This window comes from Hemitrygon akajei, chromosome 11 (genome assembly GCF_048418815.1).
Source record: "Hemitrygon akajei chromosome 11, sHemAka1.3, whole genome shotgun sequence".
In the NCBI taxonomy this organism is placed as follows: Eukaryota; Metazoa; Chordata; class Chondrichthyes; order Myliobatiformes; family Dasyatidae; genus Hemitrygon; species Hemitrygon akajei.
The window spans coordinates 23980079-24003424 of NC_133134.1; the positions used below are offsets into that span (position 1 = coordinate 23980079).

The window sequence follows — 23346 nt, forward strand, 5'->3', positions numbered from 1 at the left end:
AAATCCCAGCATTCTTAAGTGGGAGGGTGAACAGCCAGAGATCTCGGTCCATGTAGGTTCTAATGACATGAGAAGGATGAGTGACCAGGTTCTGCATGGGGAATTCAGAGAGATAGGTGCTAAGTTAAAGGGCAGGGCCTGAAGGGCTGTGATCCCAAGATTGCTACCCATACCTTGTGCCAGTGAGGCCAGAAATAGGAAGATTACATAGTTTAACACATGGCTAAGGAGTTGGTGTAGGAGGAAGGGCATAAGATATTTGGATCATTGGGCACTCTTCCAGGGAAGGTGGGACCTGGACAGAACGGACAGTTTGCACCTGAACTTGATGGGGGACTAATACCCTATTGGGAAGGTTTGTTAATGCTGAACAGTGGCAATCAAACAAGAGTTGCAGGGGATGGGAACCAGAGTGCCAGAACAGTTAGTGGAGAGGTTGCGGAGCCAGATATCTGTAAGACTTCAGGCAAAGTTATGAATGAAAAGGTTGAGCATGGTAAGATTCGTGTCGTGAGCTTCGTATAATTCAATGCAAGAAATATCGTAGGACAGGCAGATGAAGATGAGCTAGCTGATTTACAAATAGAGGCAATTTGTAGTGAGGAGGGGCAGTTGATAGGAGAAAGTTGCAGTCAACAGGATGAGTTGCAACGTTTGATAGAGGACAGAAGGTGTTGTACGTGAATGCACACAGTATATAGAATTAGGTAGATGAACTTGTAGCACAGTTACAGATTGGCAAGGATGATGTTGTAGGCATCACTAAATCATGACTGAAAGAAGATTGTAGCTGGGAGCTTAATGTCCGAGGATATACATTGTATCATAAGGACAAGCAAGAAGGCAGGGGAAGTTATGTTGCTCTGTTGGTAAAAAAAACTGAATTAAATCATTAGAAAGAGCTGACATTGGGTTGGAAAGTGTTGAATCATTGTGGTTAGAGCTAACAAACTGCAAGGGTAAAAAGACCCTGATAGAAATTGTATACAGAACCCCCAAACAGTAATAAGGATGTGTTCTACGAATTACAATGGGAGATAGAACATGCATGACATTAGGGCAATAATGCAATCGTCATGGGGGTTTCAATATACAGGTAGGTTGGGAAAAATCAGTTTGGTGCTGGATTCCAACAAGGGGAATTTCTAGACCTCCTACGCAATAGATGTTTAGAGCATCTCAGGTTTGACCCCACGAGGGATTCAACTATTTTGGATTGGGTGTGTGTAATGAACTTGAATTCAGAGAGCTTAAGGTAAAATAATCCTTAGGAGCAAGTGTTATAAGTGTGATAAGGAGCAAGGTGATCAAATTTACCCTAAAATTTGAGAAGGAGAAGCTAAGGTGAGATGTATAAGTATTACAGTGGAGAAAAGGGAGTTACAGAGGCACGAGAGAGGAATTGGCCAGAATTGATTGGAAATGACCACTGGCAGGGATGACGGCAGAGCAGCAATGGCAGGAATTTCTGGAACAATTCTTGAGGCACAGGATGTATACATCCCAAATAGGAAGGAGTATTCTAAAGGTAAGATGACACAACCATACTAACAAGAGACGTCAAAGCCAACATGAAAGCCAAAAACAAGGCATATAACAGAGCAAAAATTAGTGGAAAGTTACAGGATTAAGCAGTTTTAAAACACAACAGAAAGCAACTAAATGTTAAGACCCATTATATTACAGGAGAGATTCTAGCATGGATAAGTCTTTATGTATATTTAATAGAAAACCTATAGCACAATACAGGCCCTTCAGCCCACAAAGTTGTGCCAAACATCTCCCTACCCTAGAAATTATTAGGCTTACCTGTAGCCCTCTAAGCTCCATGTACCTATCCAAAAGTCTCTTAAAAGACCCTATCGTATCCACCTCCACCAGTGTTGCCAGCAGCCCATTCCATGCACTCACCACTCTGAGTAAAAAACTTAACCCTGACATCTCCTCTGTACCTAATCCAAAGCACCTTAAACCTACCTCTTCTTGTGCCAACCATTTCAGCCCTGGGAAAAAGCATCTGACTATCCACATGATCAATGCCTCTCATTATCTTGTACACCTCTATCAGGTCACCTCTCATCCTGCATCGCTCCAAGGAGAAAAGGCCAAGTTCACTCAACCTGTTTTCATAAGGCATGCTCCCCAATCCATGCAACAACCTTGTAAATCTCCTCTGCACCCTTTCTATGGTTTCCACATCCTTCCTGTAGAGACGTGATGAGAACTGAGCACATTACTCCAAGTGACGTCTGACCAGGGTCCTACATAACTGCAACATTACCTCTCTGCTCCTAAATTCAATTCCATGATTGACGAAGGTCAATACATCATATGCCTTCTTAACCACAGAGTCAACCTGCACAGCTGCTTTGAACGTCTTATGGACTTAGACCCCAAGATCCCTCTGATCCTTCACACTGCTAAGAGTCTTACCATTAATACTATATTCTGCCATGTCCCGCTGTAACCTCAGACAGCCCTCCACACTATCCACAACACCTCCAACCTTAGTGTCATCAGCAAAATTACTAACCCATCCCTCCACTTCCTCATCTAGGTCATTTATAAAAATCACAAAGATTAAGGGTTCCAGAACAGATCCCTGAAGCACTCCACTGGTGACCATCCTCCACGCAGAGTATGAACCGTCTACAATCACTATTTGCCTTCTGTGGGCAAGCCTGTTCTGGATCCACAAAGCAATGTCCCCTTGGATCCCATGCCTCCTTACTTTCTCAAGGAGCCTTGCATGGGGTACCTTATCAAATGCCTTACTAAAATCCATATACACTACATCTACTGCTCTTTCTTCATCAATGTTTTTAGTCACATCCTCAAAAAATTCAATCAGGCTTGCAAGGCACGACCTGCCCTTGACTAAGCCATGCTGACTATTCCTAATCATATCATACTTCTCCAAATGCTCATAAATCCTGCCTCTCAGGATCTTCTCCATCAACTTACCAACCACCGAGGTAAGACTCACTGGACTATAATTTCCTGTTCCCTTTCTTGAAAGAAGGAACAACATTCGCAACCCTCCAATCCTCCGGAACCTCTCCCGTCCCCGTTGATGATGCAAAGATCATCGTCAGAGGCTCAGCAATCTTCTCCCTCGCCTCCCACAGTAGCCTGGGGTATATCTCACCTGGGCCCAGCTACTTATCCAACTTGATGCTTTCCAAAAGCTCTAGCACATCCTCTTTCTTAATATCTACATGCTCAAGCTTTTCAGTCTGCTGCAAGTCAACTCTACTATCACCAGATCCTTTACCATAGTGAATACTGAAGCAAAGTATTCATTACATACCTCTGCTATTTCCTCTGGTTCCATTCACACTTTCCCACTATCACACTTAATAGGTCCTATTCTTTCACGTCTTATCCTCCTGCTCTTCACATACTTGTAGAATGACTTGGGGTTTTCCTTAATCCTGCCCGCCAAGTCCTTCTCATGGCCCCTTCTGGCTCTCCTAATTTCCTTCTTAAGCTCCTTCCTGCTAGCCTTATAATCTTCTAGATCTCTAACATTACCTAGCTCTCTGAACCTTTTCTACGCTTTTCTTTTCCTCTTGAATAGATTTATTACAGCCTTTGTACAACCATGGTTCCTGTACCCTACCATGTCTCATTGGACTGTACCTATGCAGAACTCCACACACATACTCCATGAACATTTGCCACATTTCGTCCGTACTTTTCCCTGAGAACATCTGTTTCCAATTTAAGCTGCCAATTTCCTGCCTAATAGCCTCATAATTCCCCTTATTCCAATTAAACGCTTTTCTAACTTGTCTGTTCCTATCTCTCTCCAATGCTATGGTAAAGGAGATAGAATTATGATAGCTATCTCCAAAATGCTCTCCCACTGAGAGGTCTGACACCTGACCAGGTTCAATTCCCAATACCAAATCAAGTACAGCCTCTCCTCCTGTAAGCTTATCTATATATTGCTTCAAGAGACCTTCCTCAACACACCTAACAAACTCCACCCCATCTAAACCCCTAGCTGTAGGAAGATGCCAATCAATATTTAGGAAATTAAACCCATCACGATAACTCTGTACTTATTACACCTTTCCAGGATCTGTTTCCCTATCTGCTCCTCAATATTCCTGTTACTATTCGGCAACCTATAAAAACCACCCAGTAAAGTTATTGACCCCTTCCTGTTCCTAATCTCCACCCACAGAGACTCTATAGACAATCCCTCCATGGCGTCCACCTTTTCTACAGCTGTGACACTATCTCTGATTAACAATGCCACGTCCCCACCTCTTTTGCCTCCCTCCCTGTCCTTTCTGAAACATCTAAAACCCGGCACTTGAAGTAACCACTCCTGTCCCTGAGCCATCCAAGTCTCTGTAATGGCCACCACATCATATCTCCAAGTACTGATCCACACTCTAAGCTTACCCGCTTTGTTCACAATGTTCCTTGTGTTAAAATAGACACCTCTCAAACCTTCAGACTGAGCGCTTCCCTTCTCTATCACCTGCCTATCCTCACTCACACGCTGTCTCCTAGCTTCCTCTATTTGTGAACCAGCCACCTCTTCCCCAGTCTTTTCAGTTTGGCACCTGACAACATTTCTATTCAGTGCAAACCTTTGATTTCTGTCTATACAATCAGTCCTCACATGACCTTTATCCTCCTCCACCTCACTATCTGCTCCAACCCTCTGGTTCCCCTCCCCCTGCAAATCTAGTTTAAACGCCCCAGAGCAGCACTAGCTAACCTTCCTGCAAGGATGTTAGTCCCCCTCCAGTTCAGGTGCAAGCCATCCCGTCGGAACAGGTACCACCTTCTATGGAACAAAGCCCAATTGTCCAGAAACATGAAGCCCTCCTTCCTGCACCATCTCCTTAGCCATGTTTAGCTGTATTATCTTCCTATTCCTAGCCTCACTAGCACGTGGCACAGGCAGCAATTCTGAGATTGCAACCCAGGAGGTCCTGTCCTTCAACTTTGCACCTAACTACCTAAACTCTCTCTGCAGGACCTCCTCCTCCTCCTTCTTATCCACATCATTGGTCCCTACATGGACCACGACATCTGGCTGCTCACTCTCCCTCCTGAGAATACCAAAAACTTGATCCGACATATCGCGGACCCTGGCACCAGGGAGACAACAGACCATCCAGGATTCTCAATCTCTCCCACAGAACCTCCTATCTGTCCCGCTATCAAATCCCATATCACTACTGCTCTCCTCTTTTCCCTCCTTCCCTTCTGAGCTGAGGGTCCAGTCTCAGTGCCAGAGATGCAACCACTGCAACTTGTCCCTGGTAGGTCGCCATCCCCCCCACCCCCCCCCAACAGTATCCAAAACGGTATACTTATTGTTGATGGGAACAGCCACAGGGGTGCTCTGCTCATTCTGCCTATTCCCCTTCCCTCTCCTGACAGTCACCCAGCTACCTATCTCCAGACTTTTAGGGTGACTATCTCCCTGTAACTCCTGTCTATTTCTGCCTCTGCCTCACGAATGATCCGAAGTTCATCCAGCACCAGCTCCAGTTCCCTAACTCGGTTTGTCAGGAGCTGCAGCTGGATGCACCTTTTACAGGTGTAGTCACCAGGACAAATATGCTGTCCCTGACTTCCCATATTCTGCATACAGAGCACTCAACTGCCCTAGCTGCTGTCTCCATTACCTACTCGTAATTTAATTTAATTAATTAAAGGAACTTACCCAATCTCCACTCCTACCCTAAGCCACTCACACCACTGGCTGCTCCTCTTCAGTTACCCCTCCTTTTATTTGTCCCTGTCAATTATCTCAAGTACTCACTCCCTCTGAGCAACACTCTGTTTAACCCTTCAGTCCCCGCTGCGCAACGCGCACCTCAGCTGCTCAGCGCTCTCGCAGGCCCTTCGCTCCTCCTCCTACAACCGTCCCTCGATCACTCTGTTCCGAGTCCCCACAGCGCGCCATTTTAAAACAGGAGTCACCAAACTTTCATATTAAATATTAAACACACAGCGCGTATTTTCCTCGCAAGAACATATAAAATCATTGCAACACACCAATATCGCTGAATCAGTGGCTTGTTTCCCGGCAACAGGACGGTCCCATCATATGCTGATAGGAGGCGGCCGATGACCCCGAGGCCAACCAGTCAGCCTGGCGCGAGGGTATCACTGCGTTCAGGTGACGGATGACCGCGCGTGCGTAATGACCTCGCGTGCGTTCAAGTTCAACAGTGAGCGTGACGCGGAATGAGGAAAAGTGCAGCCGACTCATATCGTTTCATATCGCCAAATCATACTGTTTCTTCACGGCCCGTAGTACATGCTTTGCGGCCCTGTGGTTGGGGACCACTGCATTAAGGGATACTGGGAAATGGCAAGGGATTGGGGATGAGGGGGAAATTAGATTAGCCATGACCCTGAGTTATAAGGAAAGATTCAATAGGGGTAGGACTTTTGGAGCACAGAAGATTGAGGGGGCATTTGATAGTTATACAAAATGATGCTGGGTATAGATAGGGTAAATTCAAGCAGGCTTTTTCCACTAGAGTTACATGGGTCTATAGCCACAGATCATGGACTAAGGATGAAAGGTGAGAAGTTTAATGGGAACATGAGGGGAATCTTCTTCAGTCAGGGACTCCTGAAAGTGTGGAATGAGTTACCAGTGCAAGTGGTGCATGTGAGTTTGATTTCAACGTTTAAGAGAAGTTTCAATAGGTATATGGATGGGGGAGGGGGGGCAACAGTCCCAGTGGAGATTGATTGGATTAGGCAGTTGAAATGGTTTGGCATGGACTTGATGAGCCGAAGGGCTTGTTCTCTGCTGTACATTTCTATGACTCTATTGCAAAACCCTTTCCTCCCAATAGCCCTGCAATTTTCTTTCATCTTTGTGTCTGTTCTGTATTGTACTGTTTTATGATCTAAAAACCACTGTACTCATTTCAATTATTTTATTGGCAAATCTTTGTTCTCGAAGAAATAGGTGCCCTCATCGTATCAATGTGGGACAAGATAGTCCAGCTAAATCTGAAAGAAAATCATTCTCAACTACTTGCCAAGCCACCTAGTTCAATTGTCACTTAACGTTCAAGCACAGAGCAGCATATTGCAATGATTTACTATGTGACACAGCCTTTAAACAGTTAACGATCCAGTCAGCTTTAAAGTAAAATTTATCCTCGAGTCAAATCACAATTGTCTGCCATACTGTAAGTTAATGAGTTACAACTTTCTTTTCTAAAAGGCTTCTCGCAACAATGAATTCTCATTCTAACCACTCCTTGTCAAAATTGCAATATTAATGAAAAAGGAAGAATGAATATGTTCAAAATATCTGGCACTTCATATCAGCAATCCACTGAGCTGTCTTTTATAAAATGACAGAAAATCTGGAGGCGCAGGAAATCCAAACACACACAAAATGCTGGAGGAACTCAGCAGGCCAGGCAGGATCTGACGAAGGGTCTCGGCCCGGAAAGTCGACGATACTCTCTTCCATAGATACTGCCTGGCCTGCTGAGTTCCTCCAGAACTTTACGAACAGACTTCCGTTTGTCTTTTGGAACAGATTTCCAAAACGAACATCACTTCCGTGTTGTTCCCGGCGATGTCGTCAGCTGTCGCGCTCAGCAGTGCAAGGACGCCTGCGTCTGAGACTGAAAATAAATACCGGAACACTCGGATTCGTGTCAAATCCGTCTTCGCGAACGGAGCAGGTTCTCCAACATGGCTCAGCCGGCAGAAAGAGGTCAGTATTGAAATGTTCAGATGTTTCTGTCTGGTAGTCGGATAGACTGATCTCTTTCTGTGCCGTGAAGTTTCTCAGTCAGACAGTGTGATGAAGGGTATCGCTCGTTTGAGCTACACCGAATCTGTCACTGGGATTCTGTGCAGAGGTACTGGCCCCTCCGCTGTATTGGACTGTTGCTCGTCCTGAGTGGGGATTAGATTAAGCGCTAGAATGAATTCTTTTGATCTAACATACGCCAAAGCAAGGCTAAGATTATATTAGCTAAAGCAAAGTTTAGTTGGAATTACATGTTGATTTATTACACAGTACGTTAAAAAGAAAATATTCAGATAACATTTTGTTTGTGTCATTTTACATAAGGAAGACACGAATGTTAATCTTTACTTTGGCCATCTAATTGAAAATTGACCATAACTCTATGTACTTTGGTGGCCGAACTGCTCAGTACAAGAGACGTTTAATTCATTGTTTGTGTCTGCGCTGTGATTTCAGTCAGTCTCAATGCAGTAAACATGGAAAGGTTTTGAAAATTACCATGTAAAATCACATTCTACATAATCAGTCGTGGCTCAACTAGTAAAAGGGAGGCTGAGGACTGACAGGTCGGTGCGGGAATACGAGGTGTTAAAGAGTCGTGCAATAATGCCCCCCCCCCCACTTCGCCATTCCTCATCTTCTTTTCCATCTCTCGCCTATCCTTGCCTACCCATCGCCTCTCTCTGGTGCTTCTCCCCTCTTTCTTCCATGGCCTTCTGTCCTCTCCTATCAGACTCTCCCTTCCCCAACCCGCTCTCTTTCACCAATCAACTTCCCAGCTCTTTACTTCATCCCATCCCCCTCCCGGTTTCACCTATCATCTTGTGTTTCTCTATCCCCGCCCTCCACCTTTTAAATCTACTCGTCGTTTTTTTTCTCTCTCTAGTCCTGCCAGAGGGTCTCCGCCCGAAACGTCGGCTGGACTTTTTTCCCGTAGATGCTGCCGGGCCTGCTGAGTTCCTTTCAGACTTCAGACTTGCTCTTGTTTTTCAAAGCCCCTACCTGTGATGGATTTGCGTGTGGGATCTGAGCCCAGATTAGGTCATCGGGCGGGCTTTTACAAATCTACCGTGTTCACGGCAAATCCTCCATGGCAGATTTCTTGCGTAGATCTTGCTTCATCTTTAATCCAATGGACTGTTCGCAAATTGTGATCTTTGCAGTGTTCCACAACGAGAAGAATTCACATCAGCATCTTTACTTTCTTAAAGGTTGATTGAACCCGAGCCGATTACCCACGGCGCGGTACTGTGATTCAAGTTTGTAAGTGTCAGGGCATTTGGGTATGGCACAAGTGCGGAGAGAGAGACACTGAAGCGAGTCGACAGTTCACGGACTTCAATGCGAACTCTGCAGGATTTTAAAGTATCTACAGTCAAAGATTGTAGAGGGTAGCGGTTCCTCACAGTAATAGTGTTTAGGGGCCGATAATCGGTGCAGGGACGGAGCTCGCCATCTTTCTTGCGGACAAACCGAAGTCTGCTCCTGCTGGCGAGATTGACGGACGGATAAACCCCAAGGCTAATACCTCCTTGAAATGGAAGAAGGATTCGCTCGTTTGCACGACACTGACGCCAAGTTTGGGTTCCTACTCAATGTCGAGGAACTGTGTTACGGCGCCGAGAGTAACGACCTTAATAAAATTTGGGGGAATTGTACAACTCTGATGTTGATGGACAGCAGGTATATGAAGAAATTTTGGATTGCAGAATGTTGCTATCAAGGCGGGTCAACATGAAAATATCAAGACCTGAAGAGCTTCTTGAATTTATTGTTCAGTATGGAGATGAGAGCGTCTTCCCCAATCTTCGCATTGCTATTCAGGTAATGCTAACCATCACAGTTTCCATCGCCAGCTGTGACAGATCATTCAGCAAGTTAAAGCTAATACTTTCGTATTTGAGAGCCTCCATGGGTCAAGACAGACTCTGTGATCTTGCTCTGCTGAGTGCAGAAAGAGAAGAAACTGAAAAAACTGACTTTGATCACATCATAGACCAATTTGCATCAGTGAAAACAAGGAAGGTGCAGTTATAGTTTTCATGTAGTGCCATAATTTGTTAATTAAAAGATTAACGAGCTTGACTTGTATTTTTGAGCTGATATTATGATAAAGTTATCTAAAACATGAGTGTTAGATGTTTGGACAGGGGCGCAATTTCAGTGCTTGCCATAGGTGCTATTCTCCGTAGATACGCCCCTGGATCAACATATTCGGCCGGAATCGCAGACAGGTCCTCATCCTTAGCTGACACAGGAGGAGATTCATGGAGCGGATTGAGCTGGACCCAGACAGGTGGACAGGCATGCCAGTCCCCACTCTTGAAGGGCATTAAGAACCAATCGACCCGTGGGTTCTTTAGGGATAACCAGGAAGACCAAGCAGCAGCGGCAGTTCAGACCAATCAACCAGACAGGAGAGTTCTTCACTATGGTCGTCTTCGAGCACAAGTTGGAGGGGTTTGTTGGAAAGGTGGACCTGGCCGGTGCCCAGAAGTTGACCGAGCATAGCCTTGACGTTCATCTTTTGTCTTAATTCATGAGTAGGAACTCCCCATCTCTGAGCCAGAGAGATGTCCATGAGATTCCCAGCGGCACCGGGGTCGACAAATGCCTGAAGTTCATGGATCCGAGCAAGGAAGCTGCGAGCATTACACAATTAGGGGAAGCTGAATGCAAAGAGGACCGACCCGTCAAGACTCCTCTCCCCACTGACGGGTATTCTCTTTTACTGTACGGTTGAGACGAGACGCTCAGAATTGTCCTGGATCACCTTAATAGAGACAGGAACCTGTTCTCCTGTGTCGATCCCGTTGCTCCTGAAATAAACGCATGCTTCCCACTTGCACAGGCACCTCCGTAAACTGAGCGCTGGGTAATCAGGGAGAAGGTGAGGAAACACTGTGATCAGACGGTGAGTGGGAAGCTTGAGACATTCTTACCCTGCGCCACTCAGCTGCCCGGTCGTCAATTCGAATAGCCAGATTACTCGGGCCATCCAGACTATCCTGCTCGTCACGGACAGCGATCTCGTGTCGGACCCCTGTGGTCAGTCCGCGACTGAAGGCATTGATGAGAGATCTCTCGTTCCATCCCGTCACTCCAGCAAGCATGACTGCATAGGGCCTCACCGTCCCTCTGCCTTGGTACAGGTCCAGGAGTCGATGGGCTTTCTCCTGACTCCGGTTTGGAAGATCAAAAACTCTCCTTATCTTTGCAAAGAAATGTTGAAAGGGTTAGGCTGCAGGATATCCTTGCACCCGTAAAGCGTTGAACAGGCGGAGTGGTTGTCTATCGAGGAGATTTACCAGGTAAGCCAGTTTTTCTACCTCATCACCAAAACATCCAGTGTGGGCTTGGAATGTCAGCTCAGACTGGGTGATAAAAGTTCTGCCACTTCGGGGTCACGGGAGTTTCTGCCCAGTGGTGGTCTGAACGCGAGAGTTAGTGGCGGTCCTAGTGCTATGTTAATCAACTCAATCTGATAACTTTATAATCGAAATTTAGGCTTTTACAAACTTATCTCGGTATAAAATACCCTGTGGATTCTCCCCTTAATTGCTTGAGATTCTAGAGCATTTTAAGGCATTCACCTATCAAACTTTCTGGCATCTAAGGGAACTACATTTTGAAGATTGATTGTAATCTTAATTGCAGTGATGAAATAAATATTTAGTAATGTGTGTTTATGATTTCTGCTCTCTGATAATGCATGTTACAATGTTTATATACTATTTTGTATAACTTTAATTAAGGACTGCTTTCTGGTTTCACCTCTGTAAAACAGGATTGTCATGATGGGAGATGTTCAGAGGATATTTGTGTGCCATTCTGCATAGGTACGTTCTGATGAGACAGGGAAAGGACAGTAGGGTACAGGAACTGCGGTGTACAAAGGCTTTTGAAAATCTAGTCAAGAAGAAAAGAAAAGCTTACGAAAGGTTCAAGAAACAAGGTAATGACAGAGATCTAGAAAATTATAAGGCTAGCTGGAAGGAGCTTAAGAATGAAATTAGTAGAAACTGAAGGGGCCATCAGAAGGCCTTGGTGAACTGGATGAAGGAAAATCCCAAGGCATTTTACAAGTATGTGAAGAGCAAGAGGGTAAGACGTGAGAGAATAGGACCAATCAAATCTGACAGTGGAAAAGTGTGTATGGAACCAGAGGAGGTAGCGGAGGTACTTAGTGAATCTCGGTGATTGGAGGGTGACTTACAGCGGATTGAAAAGCTTGACCATTTAGACATTAAGAAAGAGGATGTGCTGGAGCTTTTGACAAGCATCAAGTTGGATAAGTCACTGGACTCGGATGAGATGTACCCCAGGCTACTGTGGGAGACGAGGGGGGAGATTGCTGAGCCTCTGGCGACGATCTTTGCATTATCAATGGGGACAGGGGAGGTACCGGAGGATTGGAGGATTGCAGGTGTTGCTCCCTTATTCTAGAAAGGGAGTAAAGATAGCCCTGGAAATAATAGACCAGTGAGTCTTACTTTAGTGCTTGGTAAGCTGATGGAAAAAATCCTGAGAGGCAGGATTTATGAACATTTGGAGAGGCATAATATGATTAGGAATAGTCAGCATGGCTTTGCCAAAAGCAGGTTATGGCTTACAAGCCTGATAGAGTTTTTTGAGGATGTGACTAAACACATTGATGAAGGTAGAGCAGTAGATGTAGAGTGAATGGATTTTAGCAAGTCATTTGATAAGGTACCTTGTGCAAGGCTTATTCAGAAAGTAAGGAGGCATGGGATCCAAGGTGACCTTGTTCTGTCGATTCAAAATTGGCAGTGTGGAGGATCAGAGGGATCTTGGGGTCCGAGTCCACAGGACACTCAAAGTTGCTATGTAGGTTGAATTTGTGGTTAAGAAGGCATACGGTGTATTGGCCTTCATCACTCGTGGAATTGAGTTTAGGAGCCGAGAGGTAATGTTGCAGCTATATAGGACCCTAGTCAGACCCCACTTGGAGTACTGTGCTCAGTTCTGGTCACCTCACTACTTGAAGGATGTGGAAACTATAGAAAGGGTGCAGAGGAGATTTACAATGATGTTGCCTGGACTGGGGAGCATGAGCATAAGATGACGAGAGGCATTGATCATGTGGATGATCAGAGGCTTTTTCCCAGGGCTGAAATGGCTAACATGAGAAGACACAGGTTGAAGGTGCTTTGAAGTAGGTACAGAGGAGATGTCAGGGGTAAGTTTTTTACGCAGAGAATGGTGAGTGCGTGGAATGGACTGTTGGTGACGGTGGTGGAGGAGGATACAATAGGGTTTTTTAAGAGACTCTTGGATAGGTACATGGAGCTGAGAAGAAGAGGGCTATAGCTAACCCTGGGTAATTTCTAAAGTAAGTACATGTTCAACACGACATTGTGGGCCAAAGGACTTGTATTGTGCTGTAGGTTTTCTATGTTTCTATGTTCTATGATCTAAAAATTCTTTGTTGTGATTGGCTCTCATCTAGCTGCTCCAGTCCAGAGACTTGAGACCTGTCAGAAAGAGATGCCAGGAAAGAGATTGCTAATTTGTTTGTGTGGTGGGGGCGGGGGGGGGGGGGGGGAGTGTGTGGATTTTATTTTCTATTTGAGCATGGAGTGTTGGTGCATCCCCATTGATTAGAGATTCTAGACCATTGTGTTGGATTAAGGGAAAGACTATAATTGAAATGTCCAATCATAACAGTGTTGGTGTTTCTTTTATCTGACAGCACTATAAAATCATAGTTTACATTCTTTTTATATGTCATGGAAAAAATATTCCATGTGAGAGAAATAATGTCCTTGTAAAGGAAAACTACTGGAGAAAATCAGACAGTCAAGCAGTATATGTGGAAAGAGCAACCAGTTAAACTTTCAGATCAGTGACGGTTCCTGAGAACTGGGGAAGAATGGAGAGGTGTCAGTTTTGAAAGCAGAGTTCTGGGGGAGACTGAGGTGCAAGTCTAAAGCAGATATGGAATTTGTTTAAGACTGATCAGGTAATAATGATCATGTGCACTAATAGCAGCTGTCCATCAGTGGATTGACTTTAAAATATTACTTCTGGCCTTCCAGAGGATCTGATGTCTGCTCCAACATTAAGCTCTTTTAAGTTGATGCTTAAAACTTTTCTTTTCAACAAATTAAAAAAGAAATTGGTCTATACTTAGAATTCAATGATAATGGAGAGGTTTCACCTCCCATTCTATGGGATACTCTGAAGGTTGTTTTAAGAGGGAAAATTATAGTGATATCTTCATATAAGAAAAAATAAGGAATAAAACATTAATTGAATTTGGCACAGGATATATTAGAGGAAATTTTAAAATTATGAATGAAATTAATCGCTTGGCTACGCAGGAAATCAGGAAAAAATTAATGTTTTTGAAACAGAGACATTATGAAAGTGGATCTAAGTCTATGAAAATACTGGCATGGAAACTGGAAAAAAAATAGCAGAAAATACAATTCTTAAAATTAAGAATCTGAAAACAAAAAGGATAAAAAAATATGCTAAGTGAAATTCAAGAAGCTTTTGAAGTGTTTTACAAAACTCTATAATCCAAAGTTCCGGGGGAAGCATAACCCAAATTGACACCTTACTGAATTCTCTAGAGTTACCCACTTTAAGCAAAAAACAAAATAGAACGATGACTGCCGACATAACTGAAGTTGAACTAAAAGCTGCAATTAGTAGGCTTAAATTAAACAAGTCACCAGGATCAGATGGGTATACGGCAGAGCGGTACAAAGAATTTAAAGATGAGTTAATTCCTGTCTTACTCCCCATGCTGAACTGGGCTCTAAAAAAGGCACAAATGCCACCCAGCTGGGAGGAAGCGATAATCTCAGCTATACCGAAAGAAGGCAAGGATAAAATGGAATTTGGGTCATTTAGACCAATATCTGTTCTTAATGTAGATTATAGATTATTTACCTCCATTATGGCCAAATGATTAGAAGAGTTTCGACCCATACTGATACATAACGATCAGACAGGTTTTATACAACAATGCCAAACACAAGATAATATACGAAGGACACTTCTCATTATGGATCATACACAAAAAATAAAATGGAAGCAATAATGATAAGTGTGGACACTGAAAAGGCATTTGATTCAGTTAATTGGAATTTTCTTTACAGAGTTTTACATAGATTTGGTTTCCATGACACAGTTATTAAAACTATACAGGCACTATCTGACTGCTAGGATTAAAATCAATGGATATTTATAAAATAGTTTTACCCTAGAAAGGGGCACAAGACAGGGTTGTGTATGGTCACCGCTACTCTTCGCATTATATCTGGAACCATTAGCTCAATACATCGGACAAAATGAAAGTATCAGGGGAATTACTATTAAAGGGACAGAGTATAAATTGGCTTGTTACGCAGATGACATTTTGATCAATCTAGGGCAACCAACATACTCTTTACCTAAATTGATGCAATCCTTTGAACAATATTGTCAATTATCAGGATACAAGATCAACATAGATAAAACTCAATTACTTTCATATAACTATAGCCCACCAAAAGAAATTGAAAGTAGATATCCCTGGGCATGGCAAACAGAGTCTTTCAAATATTTGGGCATCATTATGCCAGAAGATTTGGCAAAATTATCAGAATGCAATTATCAGCCTATATATAAAAAATTAAGGAAGATATACAAGATGGAACCTAATTCCTTTTTTTTAGTCTCAGTTCAAGGATTGAATCTATTAAAATGAATATACTGCTCAGACTATTATATCTCTTTCAGACCCTACCAATAGAGATTAATCAAAATCAATTCAATGAATGGAACAAAATGTTATCAAGATATATTTGGCAAGGTAAAAGACCTAGAGTTTGTCTCAAAACTTTGCAATTAGGCAAGAGAAAGGGGGGGGGGGGGTGGGGCCTACCTTCTCTTAGAGATTATTATTTTGCAGCACAGTTGAGAGCTGTGATATGTTGGTGCAACCCATCATATGACACTCAATGGAAAAACATTGAGGAGCGGGTACTTCCCATCCCCATACAGGCAATTTTGGCTGATAACAACCTACAAAGGTACATAAATACTATTGATAACCCATGGGTGAAATGGACTCTTAAAATATGGAAAACTATTATAAAATAATATAAACTAGAGGGAGATATTGCAATTCTTAAACAGTGTGCATATGACTCTGATTTTACACTGAATAAACTGGATGCTAGATTTAATGACTGGACAGCTAAAGGACTAACAGTTCTTTGCGATATAATGAAACAAGGGAGACTGTTTATTTTTGAAATGCTTAAAGAGAAATACTTATTAGAAAAACAAGATTTTTATTGGTAATTTACGATTCAACAATATGTTAATAGGATGGTTAAAAATGTAACCAAGGCAAGTATGTTTGATAGAGCTATTTAGAAAAGCATATAATTCAGATAACAGTAGTAGACTCATTTCAAGCCTGTATAATGGTGTGTCAAATCTTAAAACACATTCGACTTCATACATTAAAACAAAATGGGAGAAGGAAGGAGGGATAATTATATCTGAGGAAGAATGGACAATAATATGGAGATATCAATGGAAGTGTAGCAGTTCACAGAAATGGAGGGAATTCGGATGGAAAAACTTGATAAGATATTTACTACACCCTCTCAGAAATCTCATTATGATAGTAACCTCCCTGTTTACTGGAAAAATTGTGGAGATCAAAATGCAAACCATTATCAAATTTTCTGGGAATGCCCTGTTATCAAAGACTATTGGAGTGGGATACCCCATGCCCTACAAGACATCTTTAAATGTGAAATACCCTTAGAAAGTAAGACCATATATTTTGGGTATATACTTCAAGAATGGTTGAAAAGAGATAAATATTTAATGAATATACTGTTGGTGGCTGGTAAAAAGACTCTTACTAGTAAATGGTTATCACAGGAGAGCCCAACCTTAAATGCTTGGATAAAAATTGCAACAGACATTTATAAAATGGTGAAGATAACAGCATCTGTTAATCATAAGTTGGAACAATTTGATTCATACGACCTGATTTTATTCTCACAAGTTAATGAATATGTTGTAACAAAAAACTTGTACATAGTTTTCTCCTTTCGCTCATTCTTTCTTTCCTCTCTTTTCTATAAGTGTATACCTCAGATAAATATTATGTGGAGATTTGTGGCGTATATGACTATATGATATATATGTACAATATCTGAAATACATCTTATGGAAATATTTGTTTGATGATAAACTTCAATAAAAAATAAATTACAAAAAAAACCTTTTCTTTTCGATGTAGTTTTAAATTAGGATATCCTGCACTGTGACTTTTATTCCTTTTAAAAACTATTTATCATATCTATTTTTGTGTGATTTTATTCTTTGTTTATTGTCTGAAATTTGATGTTTGATTTTTATATCTTGTTCTTTGTAAAACATTTTGAACTGCCTTGTGTTTGAAAAGTGCTGTACAAATAAACTTGCCTTGCCTTGAGATGCATGATAAGAAAAGGGCTGGAAAATTAGTGCTTATTCTAGAAAACTGTTTAGTGCCTAGATGGTAGATAAGAACTTATTGAGTTTTTTCAGTGTTTTCTGTAAGTGTTTTGCTTTTGTTTACCAAGGAACATGTTTAATTTTTGTATAACTGTAAGTAAGATGTTAATATTAATATTCCTTCTCTTCATTTGGAATCTTCTTACACATCCTTCCCACTTAAGCCTATTACAGGTTCTTGTTACTAATCTTCAACTGTCTGCCAGGCTTTGCTTCCTACTTCTGCTACACAATTCCCAGTGTGCTTCAGGACAAGTTCCAGGGGGTGAGTACTGAAATGCCCAGTGCATGAGTATGTAAATTATCTAGTTTTAATATTATGCAAGTAATTTGCCTGTGTTGAATCCTACCTACCTGTCCAAGCCACAACACTGTCTTGCCTTCTGCCTCTAGTATTCTTCAAATTGCTCTGAAATATTCACCCAACACGTGTGAGTGGACTGTGTTAGAGTAGTCAGGTTTTGGATCAAGAACCTTTGTCAAGAACAAGCTTGGGCAAGCAGAGGCAGATGTTCTAAGTAAGTTTCTCGGAAGTTGTTTTTTCTTCTGTTAGTACATAGCTAGTTTGCTGAGGATGGGTCCAGAGTTAGTGGTGTGTTCCTAGTCTGAGATGTGTGAACTTTGGGAGATCTCCATTCTCCCTGATAACTACATCTGCACAAAGTGCACCGAGCTCTAGCTCTAGCTGGATGACCTTCGGCTTATACGACAAAATGAGGAGGTGATAGATAGGAGCTGCAGGGGGGGTAGGCCCTGAGTTATAAGAGGTAGGTACCTGGGTGATTGTCATTGGAGGCAAAGGAAGGAGGCAGAGAGTGCAGAGTATCCCTGAGGACGTCCCCCTCAATAATTTTGGATACTGTTTGGGAACAACCTCTCAGGGGAACACTGTGGTGACCTGATCTCTGGCACTGAGTCTGTCTCTGTGGCTCAGAAGGGGAAGGGAAGGGGTGAGAGGAGTGCAGAAGGGATTCCATAATTAGAGGAGCAGAGAGCAGACTCTGTGGACAGGAAAGAGACACCCGGATAGTAAATTGCCTCCCAGGTGCCAGGATCAGGAATAAATCAGATCAGGTCCACAACATTCAACAGGGGGAGACTGAAGAGCTGAAAGTCATGGTACGTATTGGTACCAACGACATATGAAGGAAAAGGGATGATGTCCTGAAGAGAGAATCTTGGGAGTTAGGTAGAAAGCTGAAAAGCAGGAGCTCGAAGATAGTAATCTCTGGACTGCTGCCTGTATCATGCATCATTGAGGCTAAGAATAGAATGATTTGGCACATGAATGCATGGCTAAAGAGTTGGTGCAAAGGATAGGGTTTCAGATTTCTGGATTACTGGAGGGTCATCTGATATGAATATGATCCACAGAAAGGGATAGGTTACACCTAAACACAAGGGGGACCAATATCATTGTGGGTAGGTTTGCAAGGGGGTTGGGAACCAGAGTGATAGGGCTAAAGGTGGGACAATTGATATACACCTTGATGCAGTGTGTAGTGTAACTGTCAGGAAGGACAGGCAGATGATAGGGCGGAATTGTAGTCAGTAGGATGAGTTAAAGTGTAACAGGGCGAAAATCAAAAAGGGTGATGGATACAGGACTGAAGGTTTGAACGCACACAGTATATGGAATTAGGTAGATGATCTTGTAGTGCAATTGGAGATTGGCACATATGATGTTGTGGGCATCACTGAGTCACGGATGAAAGAAAATCATATTTGGGAGCTTAACATCCAAGAATGCACATTGTATTGAGAGGACAGGGCTGGTAGGCAGATGGGATGGGGTAGGTCTATTGATAAAAACAAAATCAAATCCTCGGGTGACATAGGATCAGAAGGCGTAGAATCCTTGCGGGTAGAGATAAGAAACCGCAAGTGTAAAAAGATCCAGATGGGAGTTGTATTCAGGCCTCTGAACAGTAGCTGGGATGTGGGTTATAAATTACAATGGGAGATTAAAGAAAAGGCAATGATTTGATAGTCATGAGTGATTTCAACATGCGGGTGTATTGGGGAAATCAGGTTGGTTTGCATCAGTCTTCACTATAGAAGACTCTAGCAAAATGTCAGATATGTGAGAGTAGCAGGGAGCAGAAGTGTCATTGTTATTAGTAAGGAGAAGGTTCTTGGGAATCTGAAAAGTCTGAAGGTAGCTAAGTCAGCTAGAGCAGATGGATTGCGCTGCAGGGTTTCCAAAAGAGGCAGCTGAAGAGTTTGTGGGCACATTGGTACTAATCTTTCCAGAATCACTCATTCCTGAGGACTGGATCATTGCAAACATCACTGCACTCTTCAAGAAAGAAGGGAAGCAGAAGAAAATAAATTATAGGATAGTTAGTCTGGCTTCAGTGGTTGGACAGATGTTGGAGTCTTTTATGAAGGATGAGGTTTCAGGGTACTTGGAGGCTCATAACAAAATAGGCCAAAGTCAGTATGGTTTCCTTACGGGGAGATCTTGTCTGACATATCTGTTGGAATTCTTTGAGGAAATAACAGATAGGATAGACGAAGGAGAGTCAGTGGATGTTGCTTATTTGGGTTTTCAGAAGCCTTTGCCTTTCTCATTTATTGTCAATTTAATGTAAGTTTGTCTTCTCGACCTTTAGTGCCTTTTCAATTTCATTTACACCTTTGGTTTGATGCTGGTAAGTTTACAACTGATATTGTGTGAGAGAAGAAAATTAGCTTGAGGATTTAATGATGATGTATTGATACTGGTCACAAATCCTGAATGGATAAGCAGCATGGTTACGAAAAGTTTAAGGTTATTGGATACATTTCGATCTGTTGTCTCTGCCTGACTGTGTTGTGACCTGTGCCTTTCCAGAATATCACTTGTTTTAATTCTACCGTGACTAATGGGACAACAGATTGTGTGGAAGGATTGGGAATGACCCCAGAGCAGTTCAACCTTCTCTTTGCTACCTATGCATGGACGTAAGTATCCTATTTAACAGAATATACGTTCCACAATGCCCTCTTCATTTTTACTCTGTTCCTATGCTATGAACTTGGTAATATATTTCAGTGCAGACCTACATTCCCAGCAGCTCACTTTCAAAATCATCAATAAATTAGTCTAGTTACCAATATTCTTGTCAAACCAGAAATGGAGTATGGTAATCCTAGTGAATTCCATTTAACACCACAGGGGGTTCTATGTAAAGGCCCTATTTGTGGAATTTCTTGTTATATAACTTTTCAGACTATGTTTTTCTTGCACCTTCTCTCTGAAATATCTTTATTTTATTTTGAAGATAAAGCACGGTAACTGGCTCTTCCAACCCAATGAGCCAACGCCACTCAATTACACCCTTCTGACCAATTAACTTAATATAACTAGTATGTCTTTGGACTGTGGGAGGAAACCAGAGCACCCAGAGGAAACCTGCAGAGTCACAGGGACTGCTTACTGATCGTGGTGGAATTGAACTCTGGTCACTGGCACTGTAGTAGCATTAAGCAAACTGCTACACTACTGTGCCATTATCTGTTTGTGGTTAGTTAAATGGCCGGAATATTCAGTGTATACTCAGCAACCTTATATTCCTTTCCTGGCCTTCTCTGTCTGCTGCACTAATCAATTCACCATGTTCTGGACCATCTGTCTTTGTATTGTTCTTCATGGGAAAGGCAAGGCACCAAGTTTATCATGATTCACTTGTGTTCACCTGCATTTACTATGTAATTATAAATTACAGAGATGATTATTTATTTGCAATTAGAGGAGAGAAACAAGCTCAATTTGTTTTTGTCTTCTTCTCCAACAAGGACAGTCTATACCCTGTTGTCATAGAGCCTTGGAGCATGGAAAGAGGTCCTTTAACCCATCTGGTCCAAGCCCATTTAAACTAGTACCACTTCCCATTTATGGCCCAAAGCCCGCAGAACCGTTCCCATCCATGTAAGTGTCCACATATATTTTACATGGTGTTAATGTACTTGTCTCAACCATTTCCTTTGGCAACTCCTTCTATGTGTGGACCGCCCTCTGGTTTACAAAGCATTCTAGTTCTTAATTCACCAACCCTGGATAGAAGACACCCTATTTATGCCTCTCTTTGAAAATAATCTAGGATTTTCTTCTGGTAATGCTTATGTATATATCTCAAACTAGGAGAATCTTCTGGAAGAATGTGTTGTGAAACCTTTTTAACCGCTATCTAAGGCTTAGTTTCCGCCATTATAATAAGGAGCTCTAGTTTTGAGTGAATCCAATTGTATATCTGAGAATGACACCTTGTGTTCAATTGGCACAAAAAGGCATTTAAATTATGGCATACTACAAAGATGGCAGGGATGGAAATAGTTCTCCTCAGTCAAAGGTGCAGAAAGGAGGATGTGCTGGAGTTCATTCCAACATTAATACCTTAAAAGGCACAAAGTTCTTGGATACACCAGACACAAGAGTCTACGGATGCTGTATTCTGGAGCAATGCTGGAGGAGCTCAGCAGCTCTGGCTGCATCCATTGTCGGAAATGTACTGTTAACATTTTAGTTGAGGCCCTCATCATACATTTTCATTTATTTACTTCATCTCTCTAGAAATGCTGTGGTGGTGATACTGGCTGGGTTCTTCACAGACAAGCTAGGAAATTGCAGTGAGTATGAGGAATGGTATGAATGTAAACAAAGAGGACCTTAGCCCAGTAATAAAACCTCCTTCCGCACCTTCTGCGTGGTGAAGGAGCTCCTGTTCTCGGGTTCTCCAGCTTATAAGGAACTGCATGGGAAGAAGGAACTGCAGGTGCTGGATTCTAGAACAAACAAAAACAAAAAAGGAAAACTTGGCATGGAGGCAAAAGTATAAATTGATGTTTCATAGTAACTCACAAAATGCTGGAGGAACTCAGTAGGTTAGCATCTATGGAAATAAATAAAGAGTTGACGTTTTGAGCTGAGATCCTTCATCAGCACATTGACAGGTTTGAGGTGAAGACTCTGGACTGATGCAGGATAATACATCGACACAGAACATCGTCAAATACCTTTTCCTCCACGGATACTACTCGACCTAGAAAATACTTCCAGTGTTTAATTTTTGCATGGGAAGATTAACAATGCATTTTTTTTTTGCCAGAACCAAGGGTCTAAGCATGATAACTATCAAAGTGAAAACAATTTTCATTTTCTTTTATTGGTTCTAAAATTTTTAAAACTTGCAAGTGGAACTTGTTATCTGAATGCTGCCTGCATTAGTGCATTGGCAGTTGTATGTCGTATTTGATCCATTGCGTAGTGAATTAGTTGTTATATGAAATTGTACAGGTTAAGACACCAGGGTTAAGTTAAGATTGGCATTAATAAACACGATCAGAAATTAGAAGCAGGAGATATGTCTGTATGCACATGATTAAGAACCATCAGGTTCTACAACTGCTAACCACATGAGCTACTTGACTTCAGTGGAGCTGAACTTTGGATGCAATGCTCAGTACACAAATGCTTGAATGGCAGAATATTAATTTATATTTCTAAGTACTTTGGGAGTTTCTGGTGCCCAGTTTCTGAACAAAATGCACTATATTTCCAGATATAAGTCAAATTATCACTACTGATTTGAGATTTTCTCAGAGGACCTTTTAAAATTTTTCCTGCAGTGTAAAATGGATGGTTAAATTACCATTTCTACAGGCGGCAATGACTGACTTCAGGTGGAAACTTACTACAGATAACAGATCAACTGATGACTGATCCACAAAAAGTGTTAAAATTCAACCCAAGATGGACTGCCTTATTACTTTCAGTTGAATGACTTAACCAACCAGGTTGCTTTATGGTGTATTCATTATTATTTAAGAAGCACAATGTTAAACTTTATCAGGATTTTACTGTCTCCCTTCATAACCTCTTGTGTGGTGGAGGTGTTAGGTTCCAGAGGCGTTGTTTTCTGAAGGTGTTAAATCATTTCAGAACTGTACTGAGCACACTCTTTTATCAACCATGCTCAAGTGGCCTTGAGGCCAAGAAGTTTAGAGATGGGTTGCAAGCCCATTATTGACCCAATTTTTCACCGACTAAATTGTCAAGGAAGGTT

General features: G+C 42.1%; 1 protein-coding gene across 3 annotated transcripts in view; it reads left to right on the forward strand.

Annotated features, from left to right (window-relative positions):
- The first annotated feature begins 6138 nt into the window (after window positions 1–6138).
- LOC140735409 (lysosomal dipeptide transporter MFSD1-like) overlaps window positions 6139–23346 on the forward strand; it is a 43565-nt gene continuing 26357 nt past the window's right edge. The window contains exons 1-6 of one of the 3 annotated variants that reach the window (XM_073060442.1): window positions 6139–6154; window positions 7547–7726; window positions 11605–11720; window positions 17464–17564; window positions 20136–20245; window positions 21855–21910. In XM_073060442.1, the coding sequence (XP_072916543.1) occupies window positions 11615–11720; window positions 17464–17564; window positions 20136–20245; window positions 21855–21910 (373 nt within the window). In that variant the 5' untranslated portion in view covers window positions 6139–6154; window positions 7547–7726; window positions 11605–11614. Of the gene's footprint in view, window positions 6155–7487; window positions 7727–8723; window positions 11077–11604; window positions 11721–17463; window positions 17565–20135; window positions 20246–21854; window positions 21911–23346 lie in introns of those variants that run through there. The other 2 variants (XM_073060443.1, XM_073060444.1) reach the window with 2 other exon arrangements.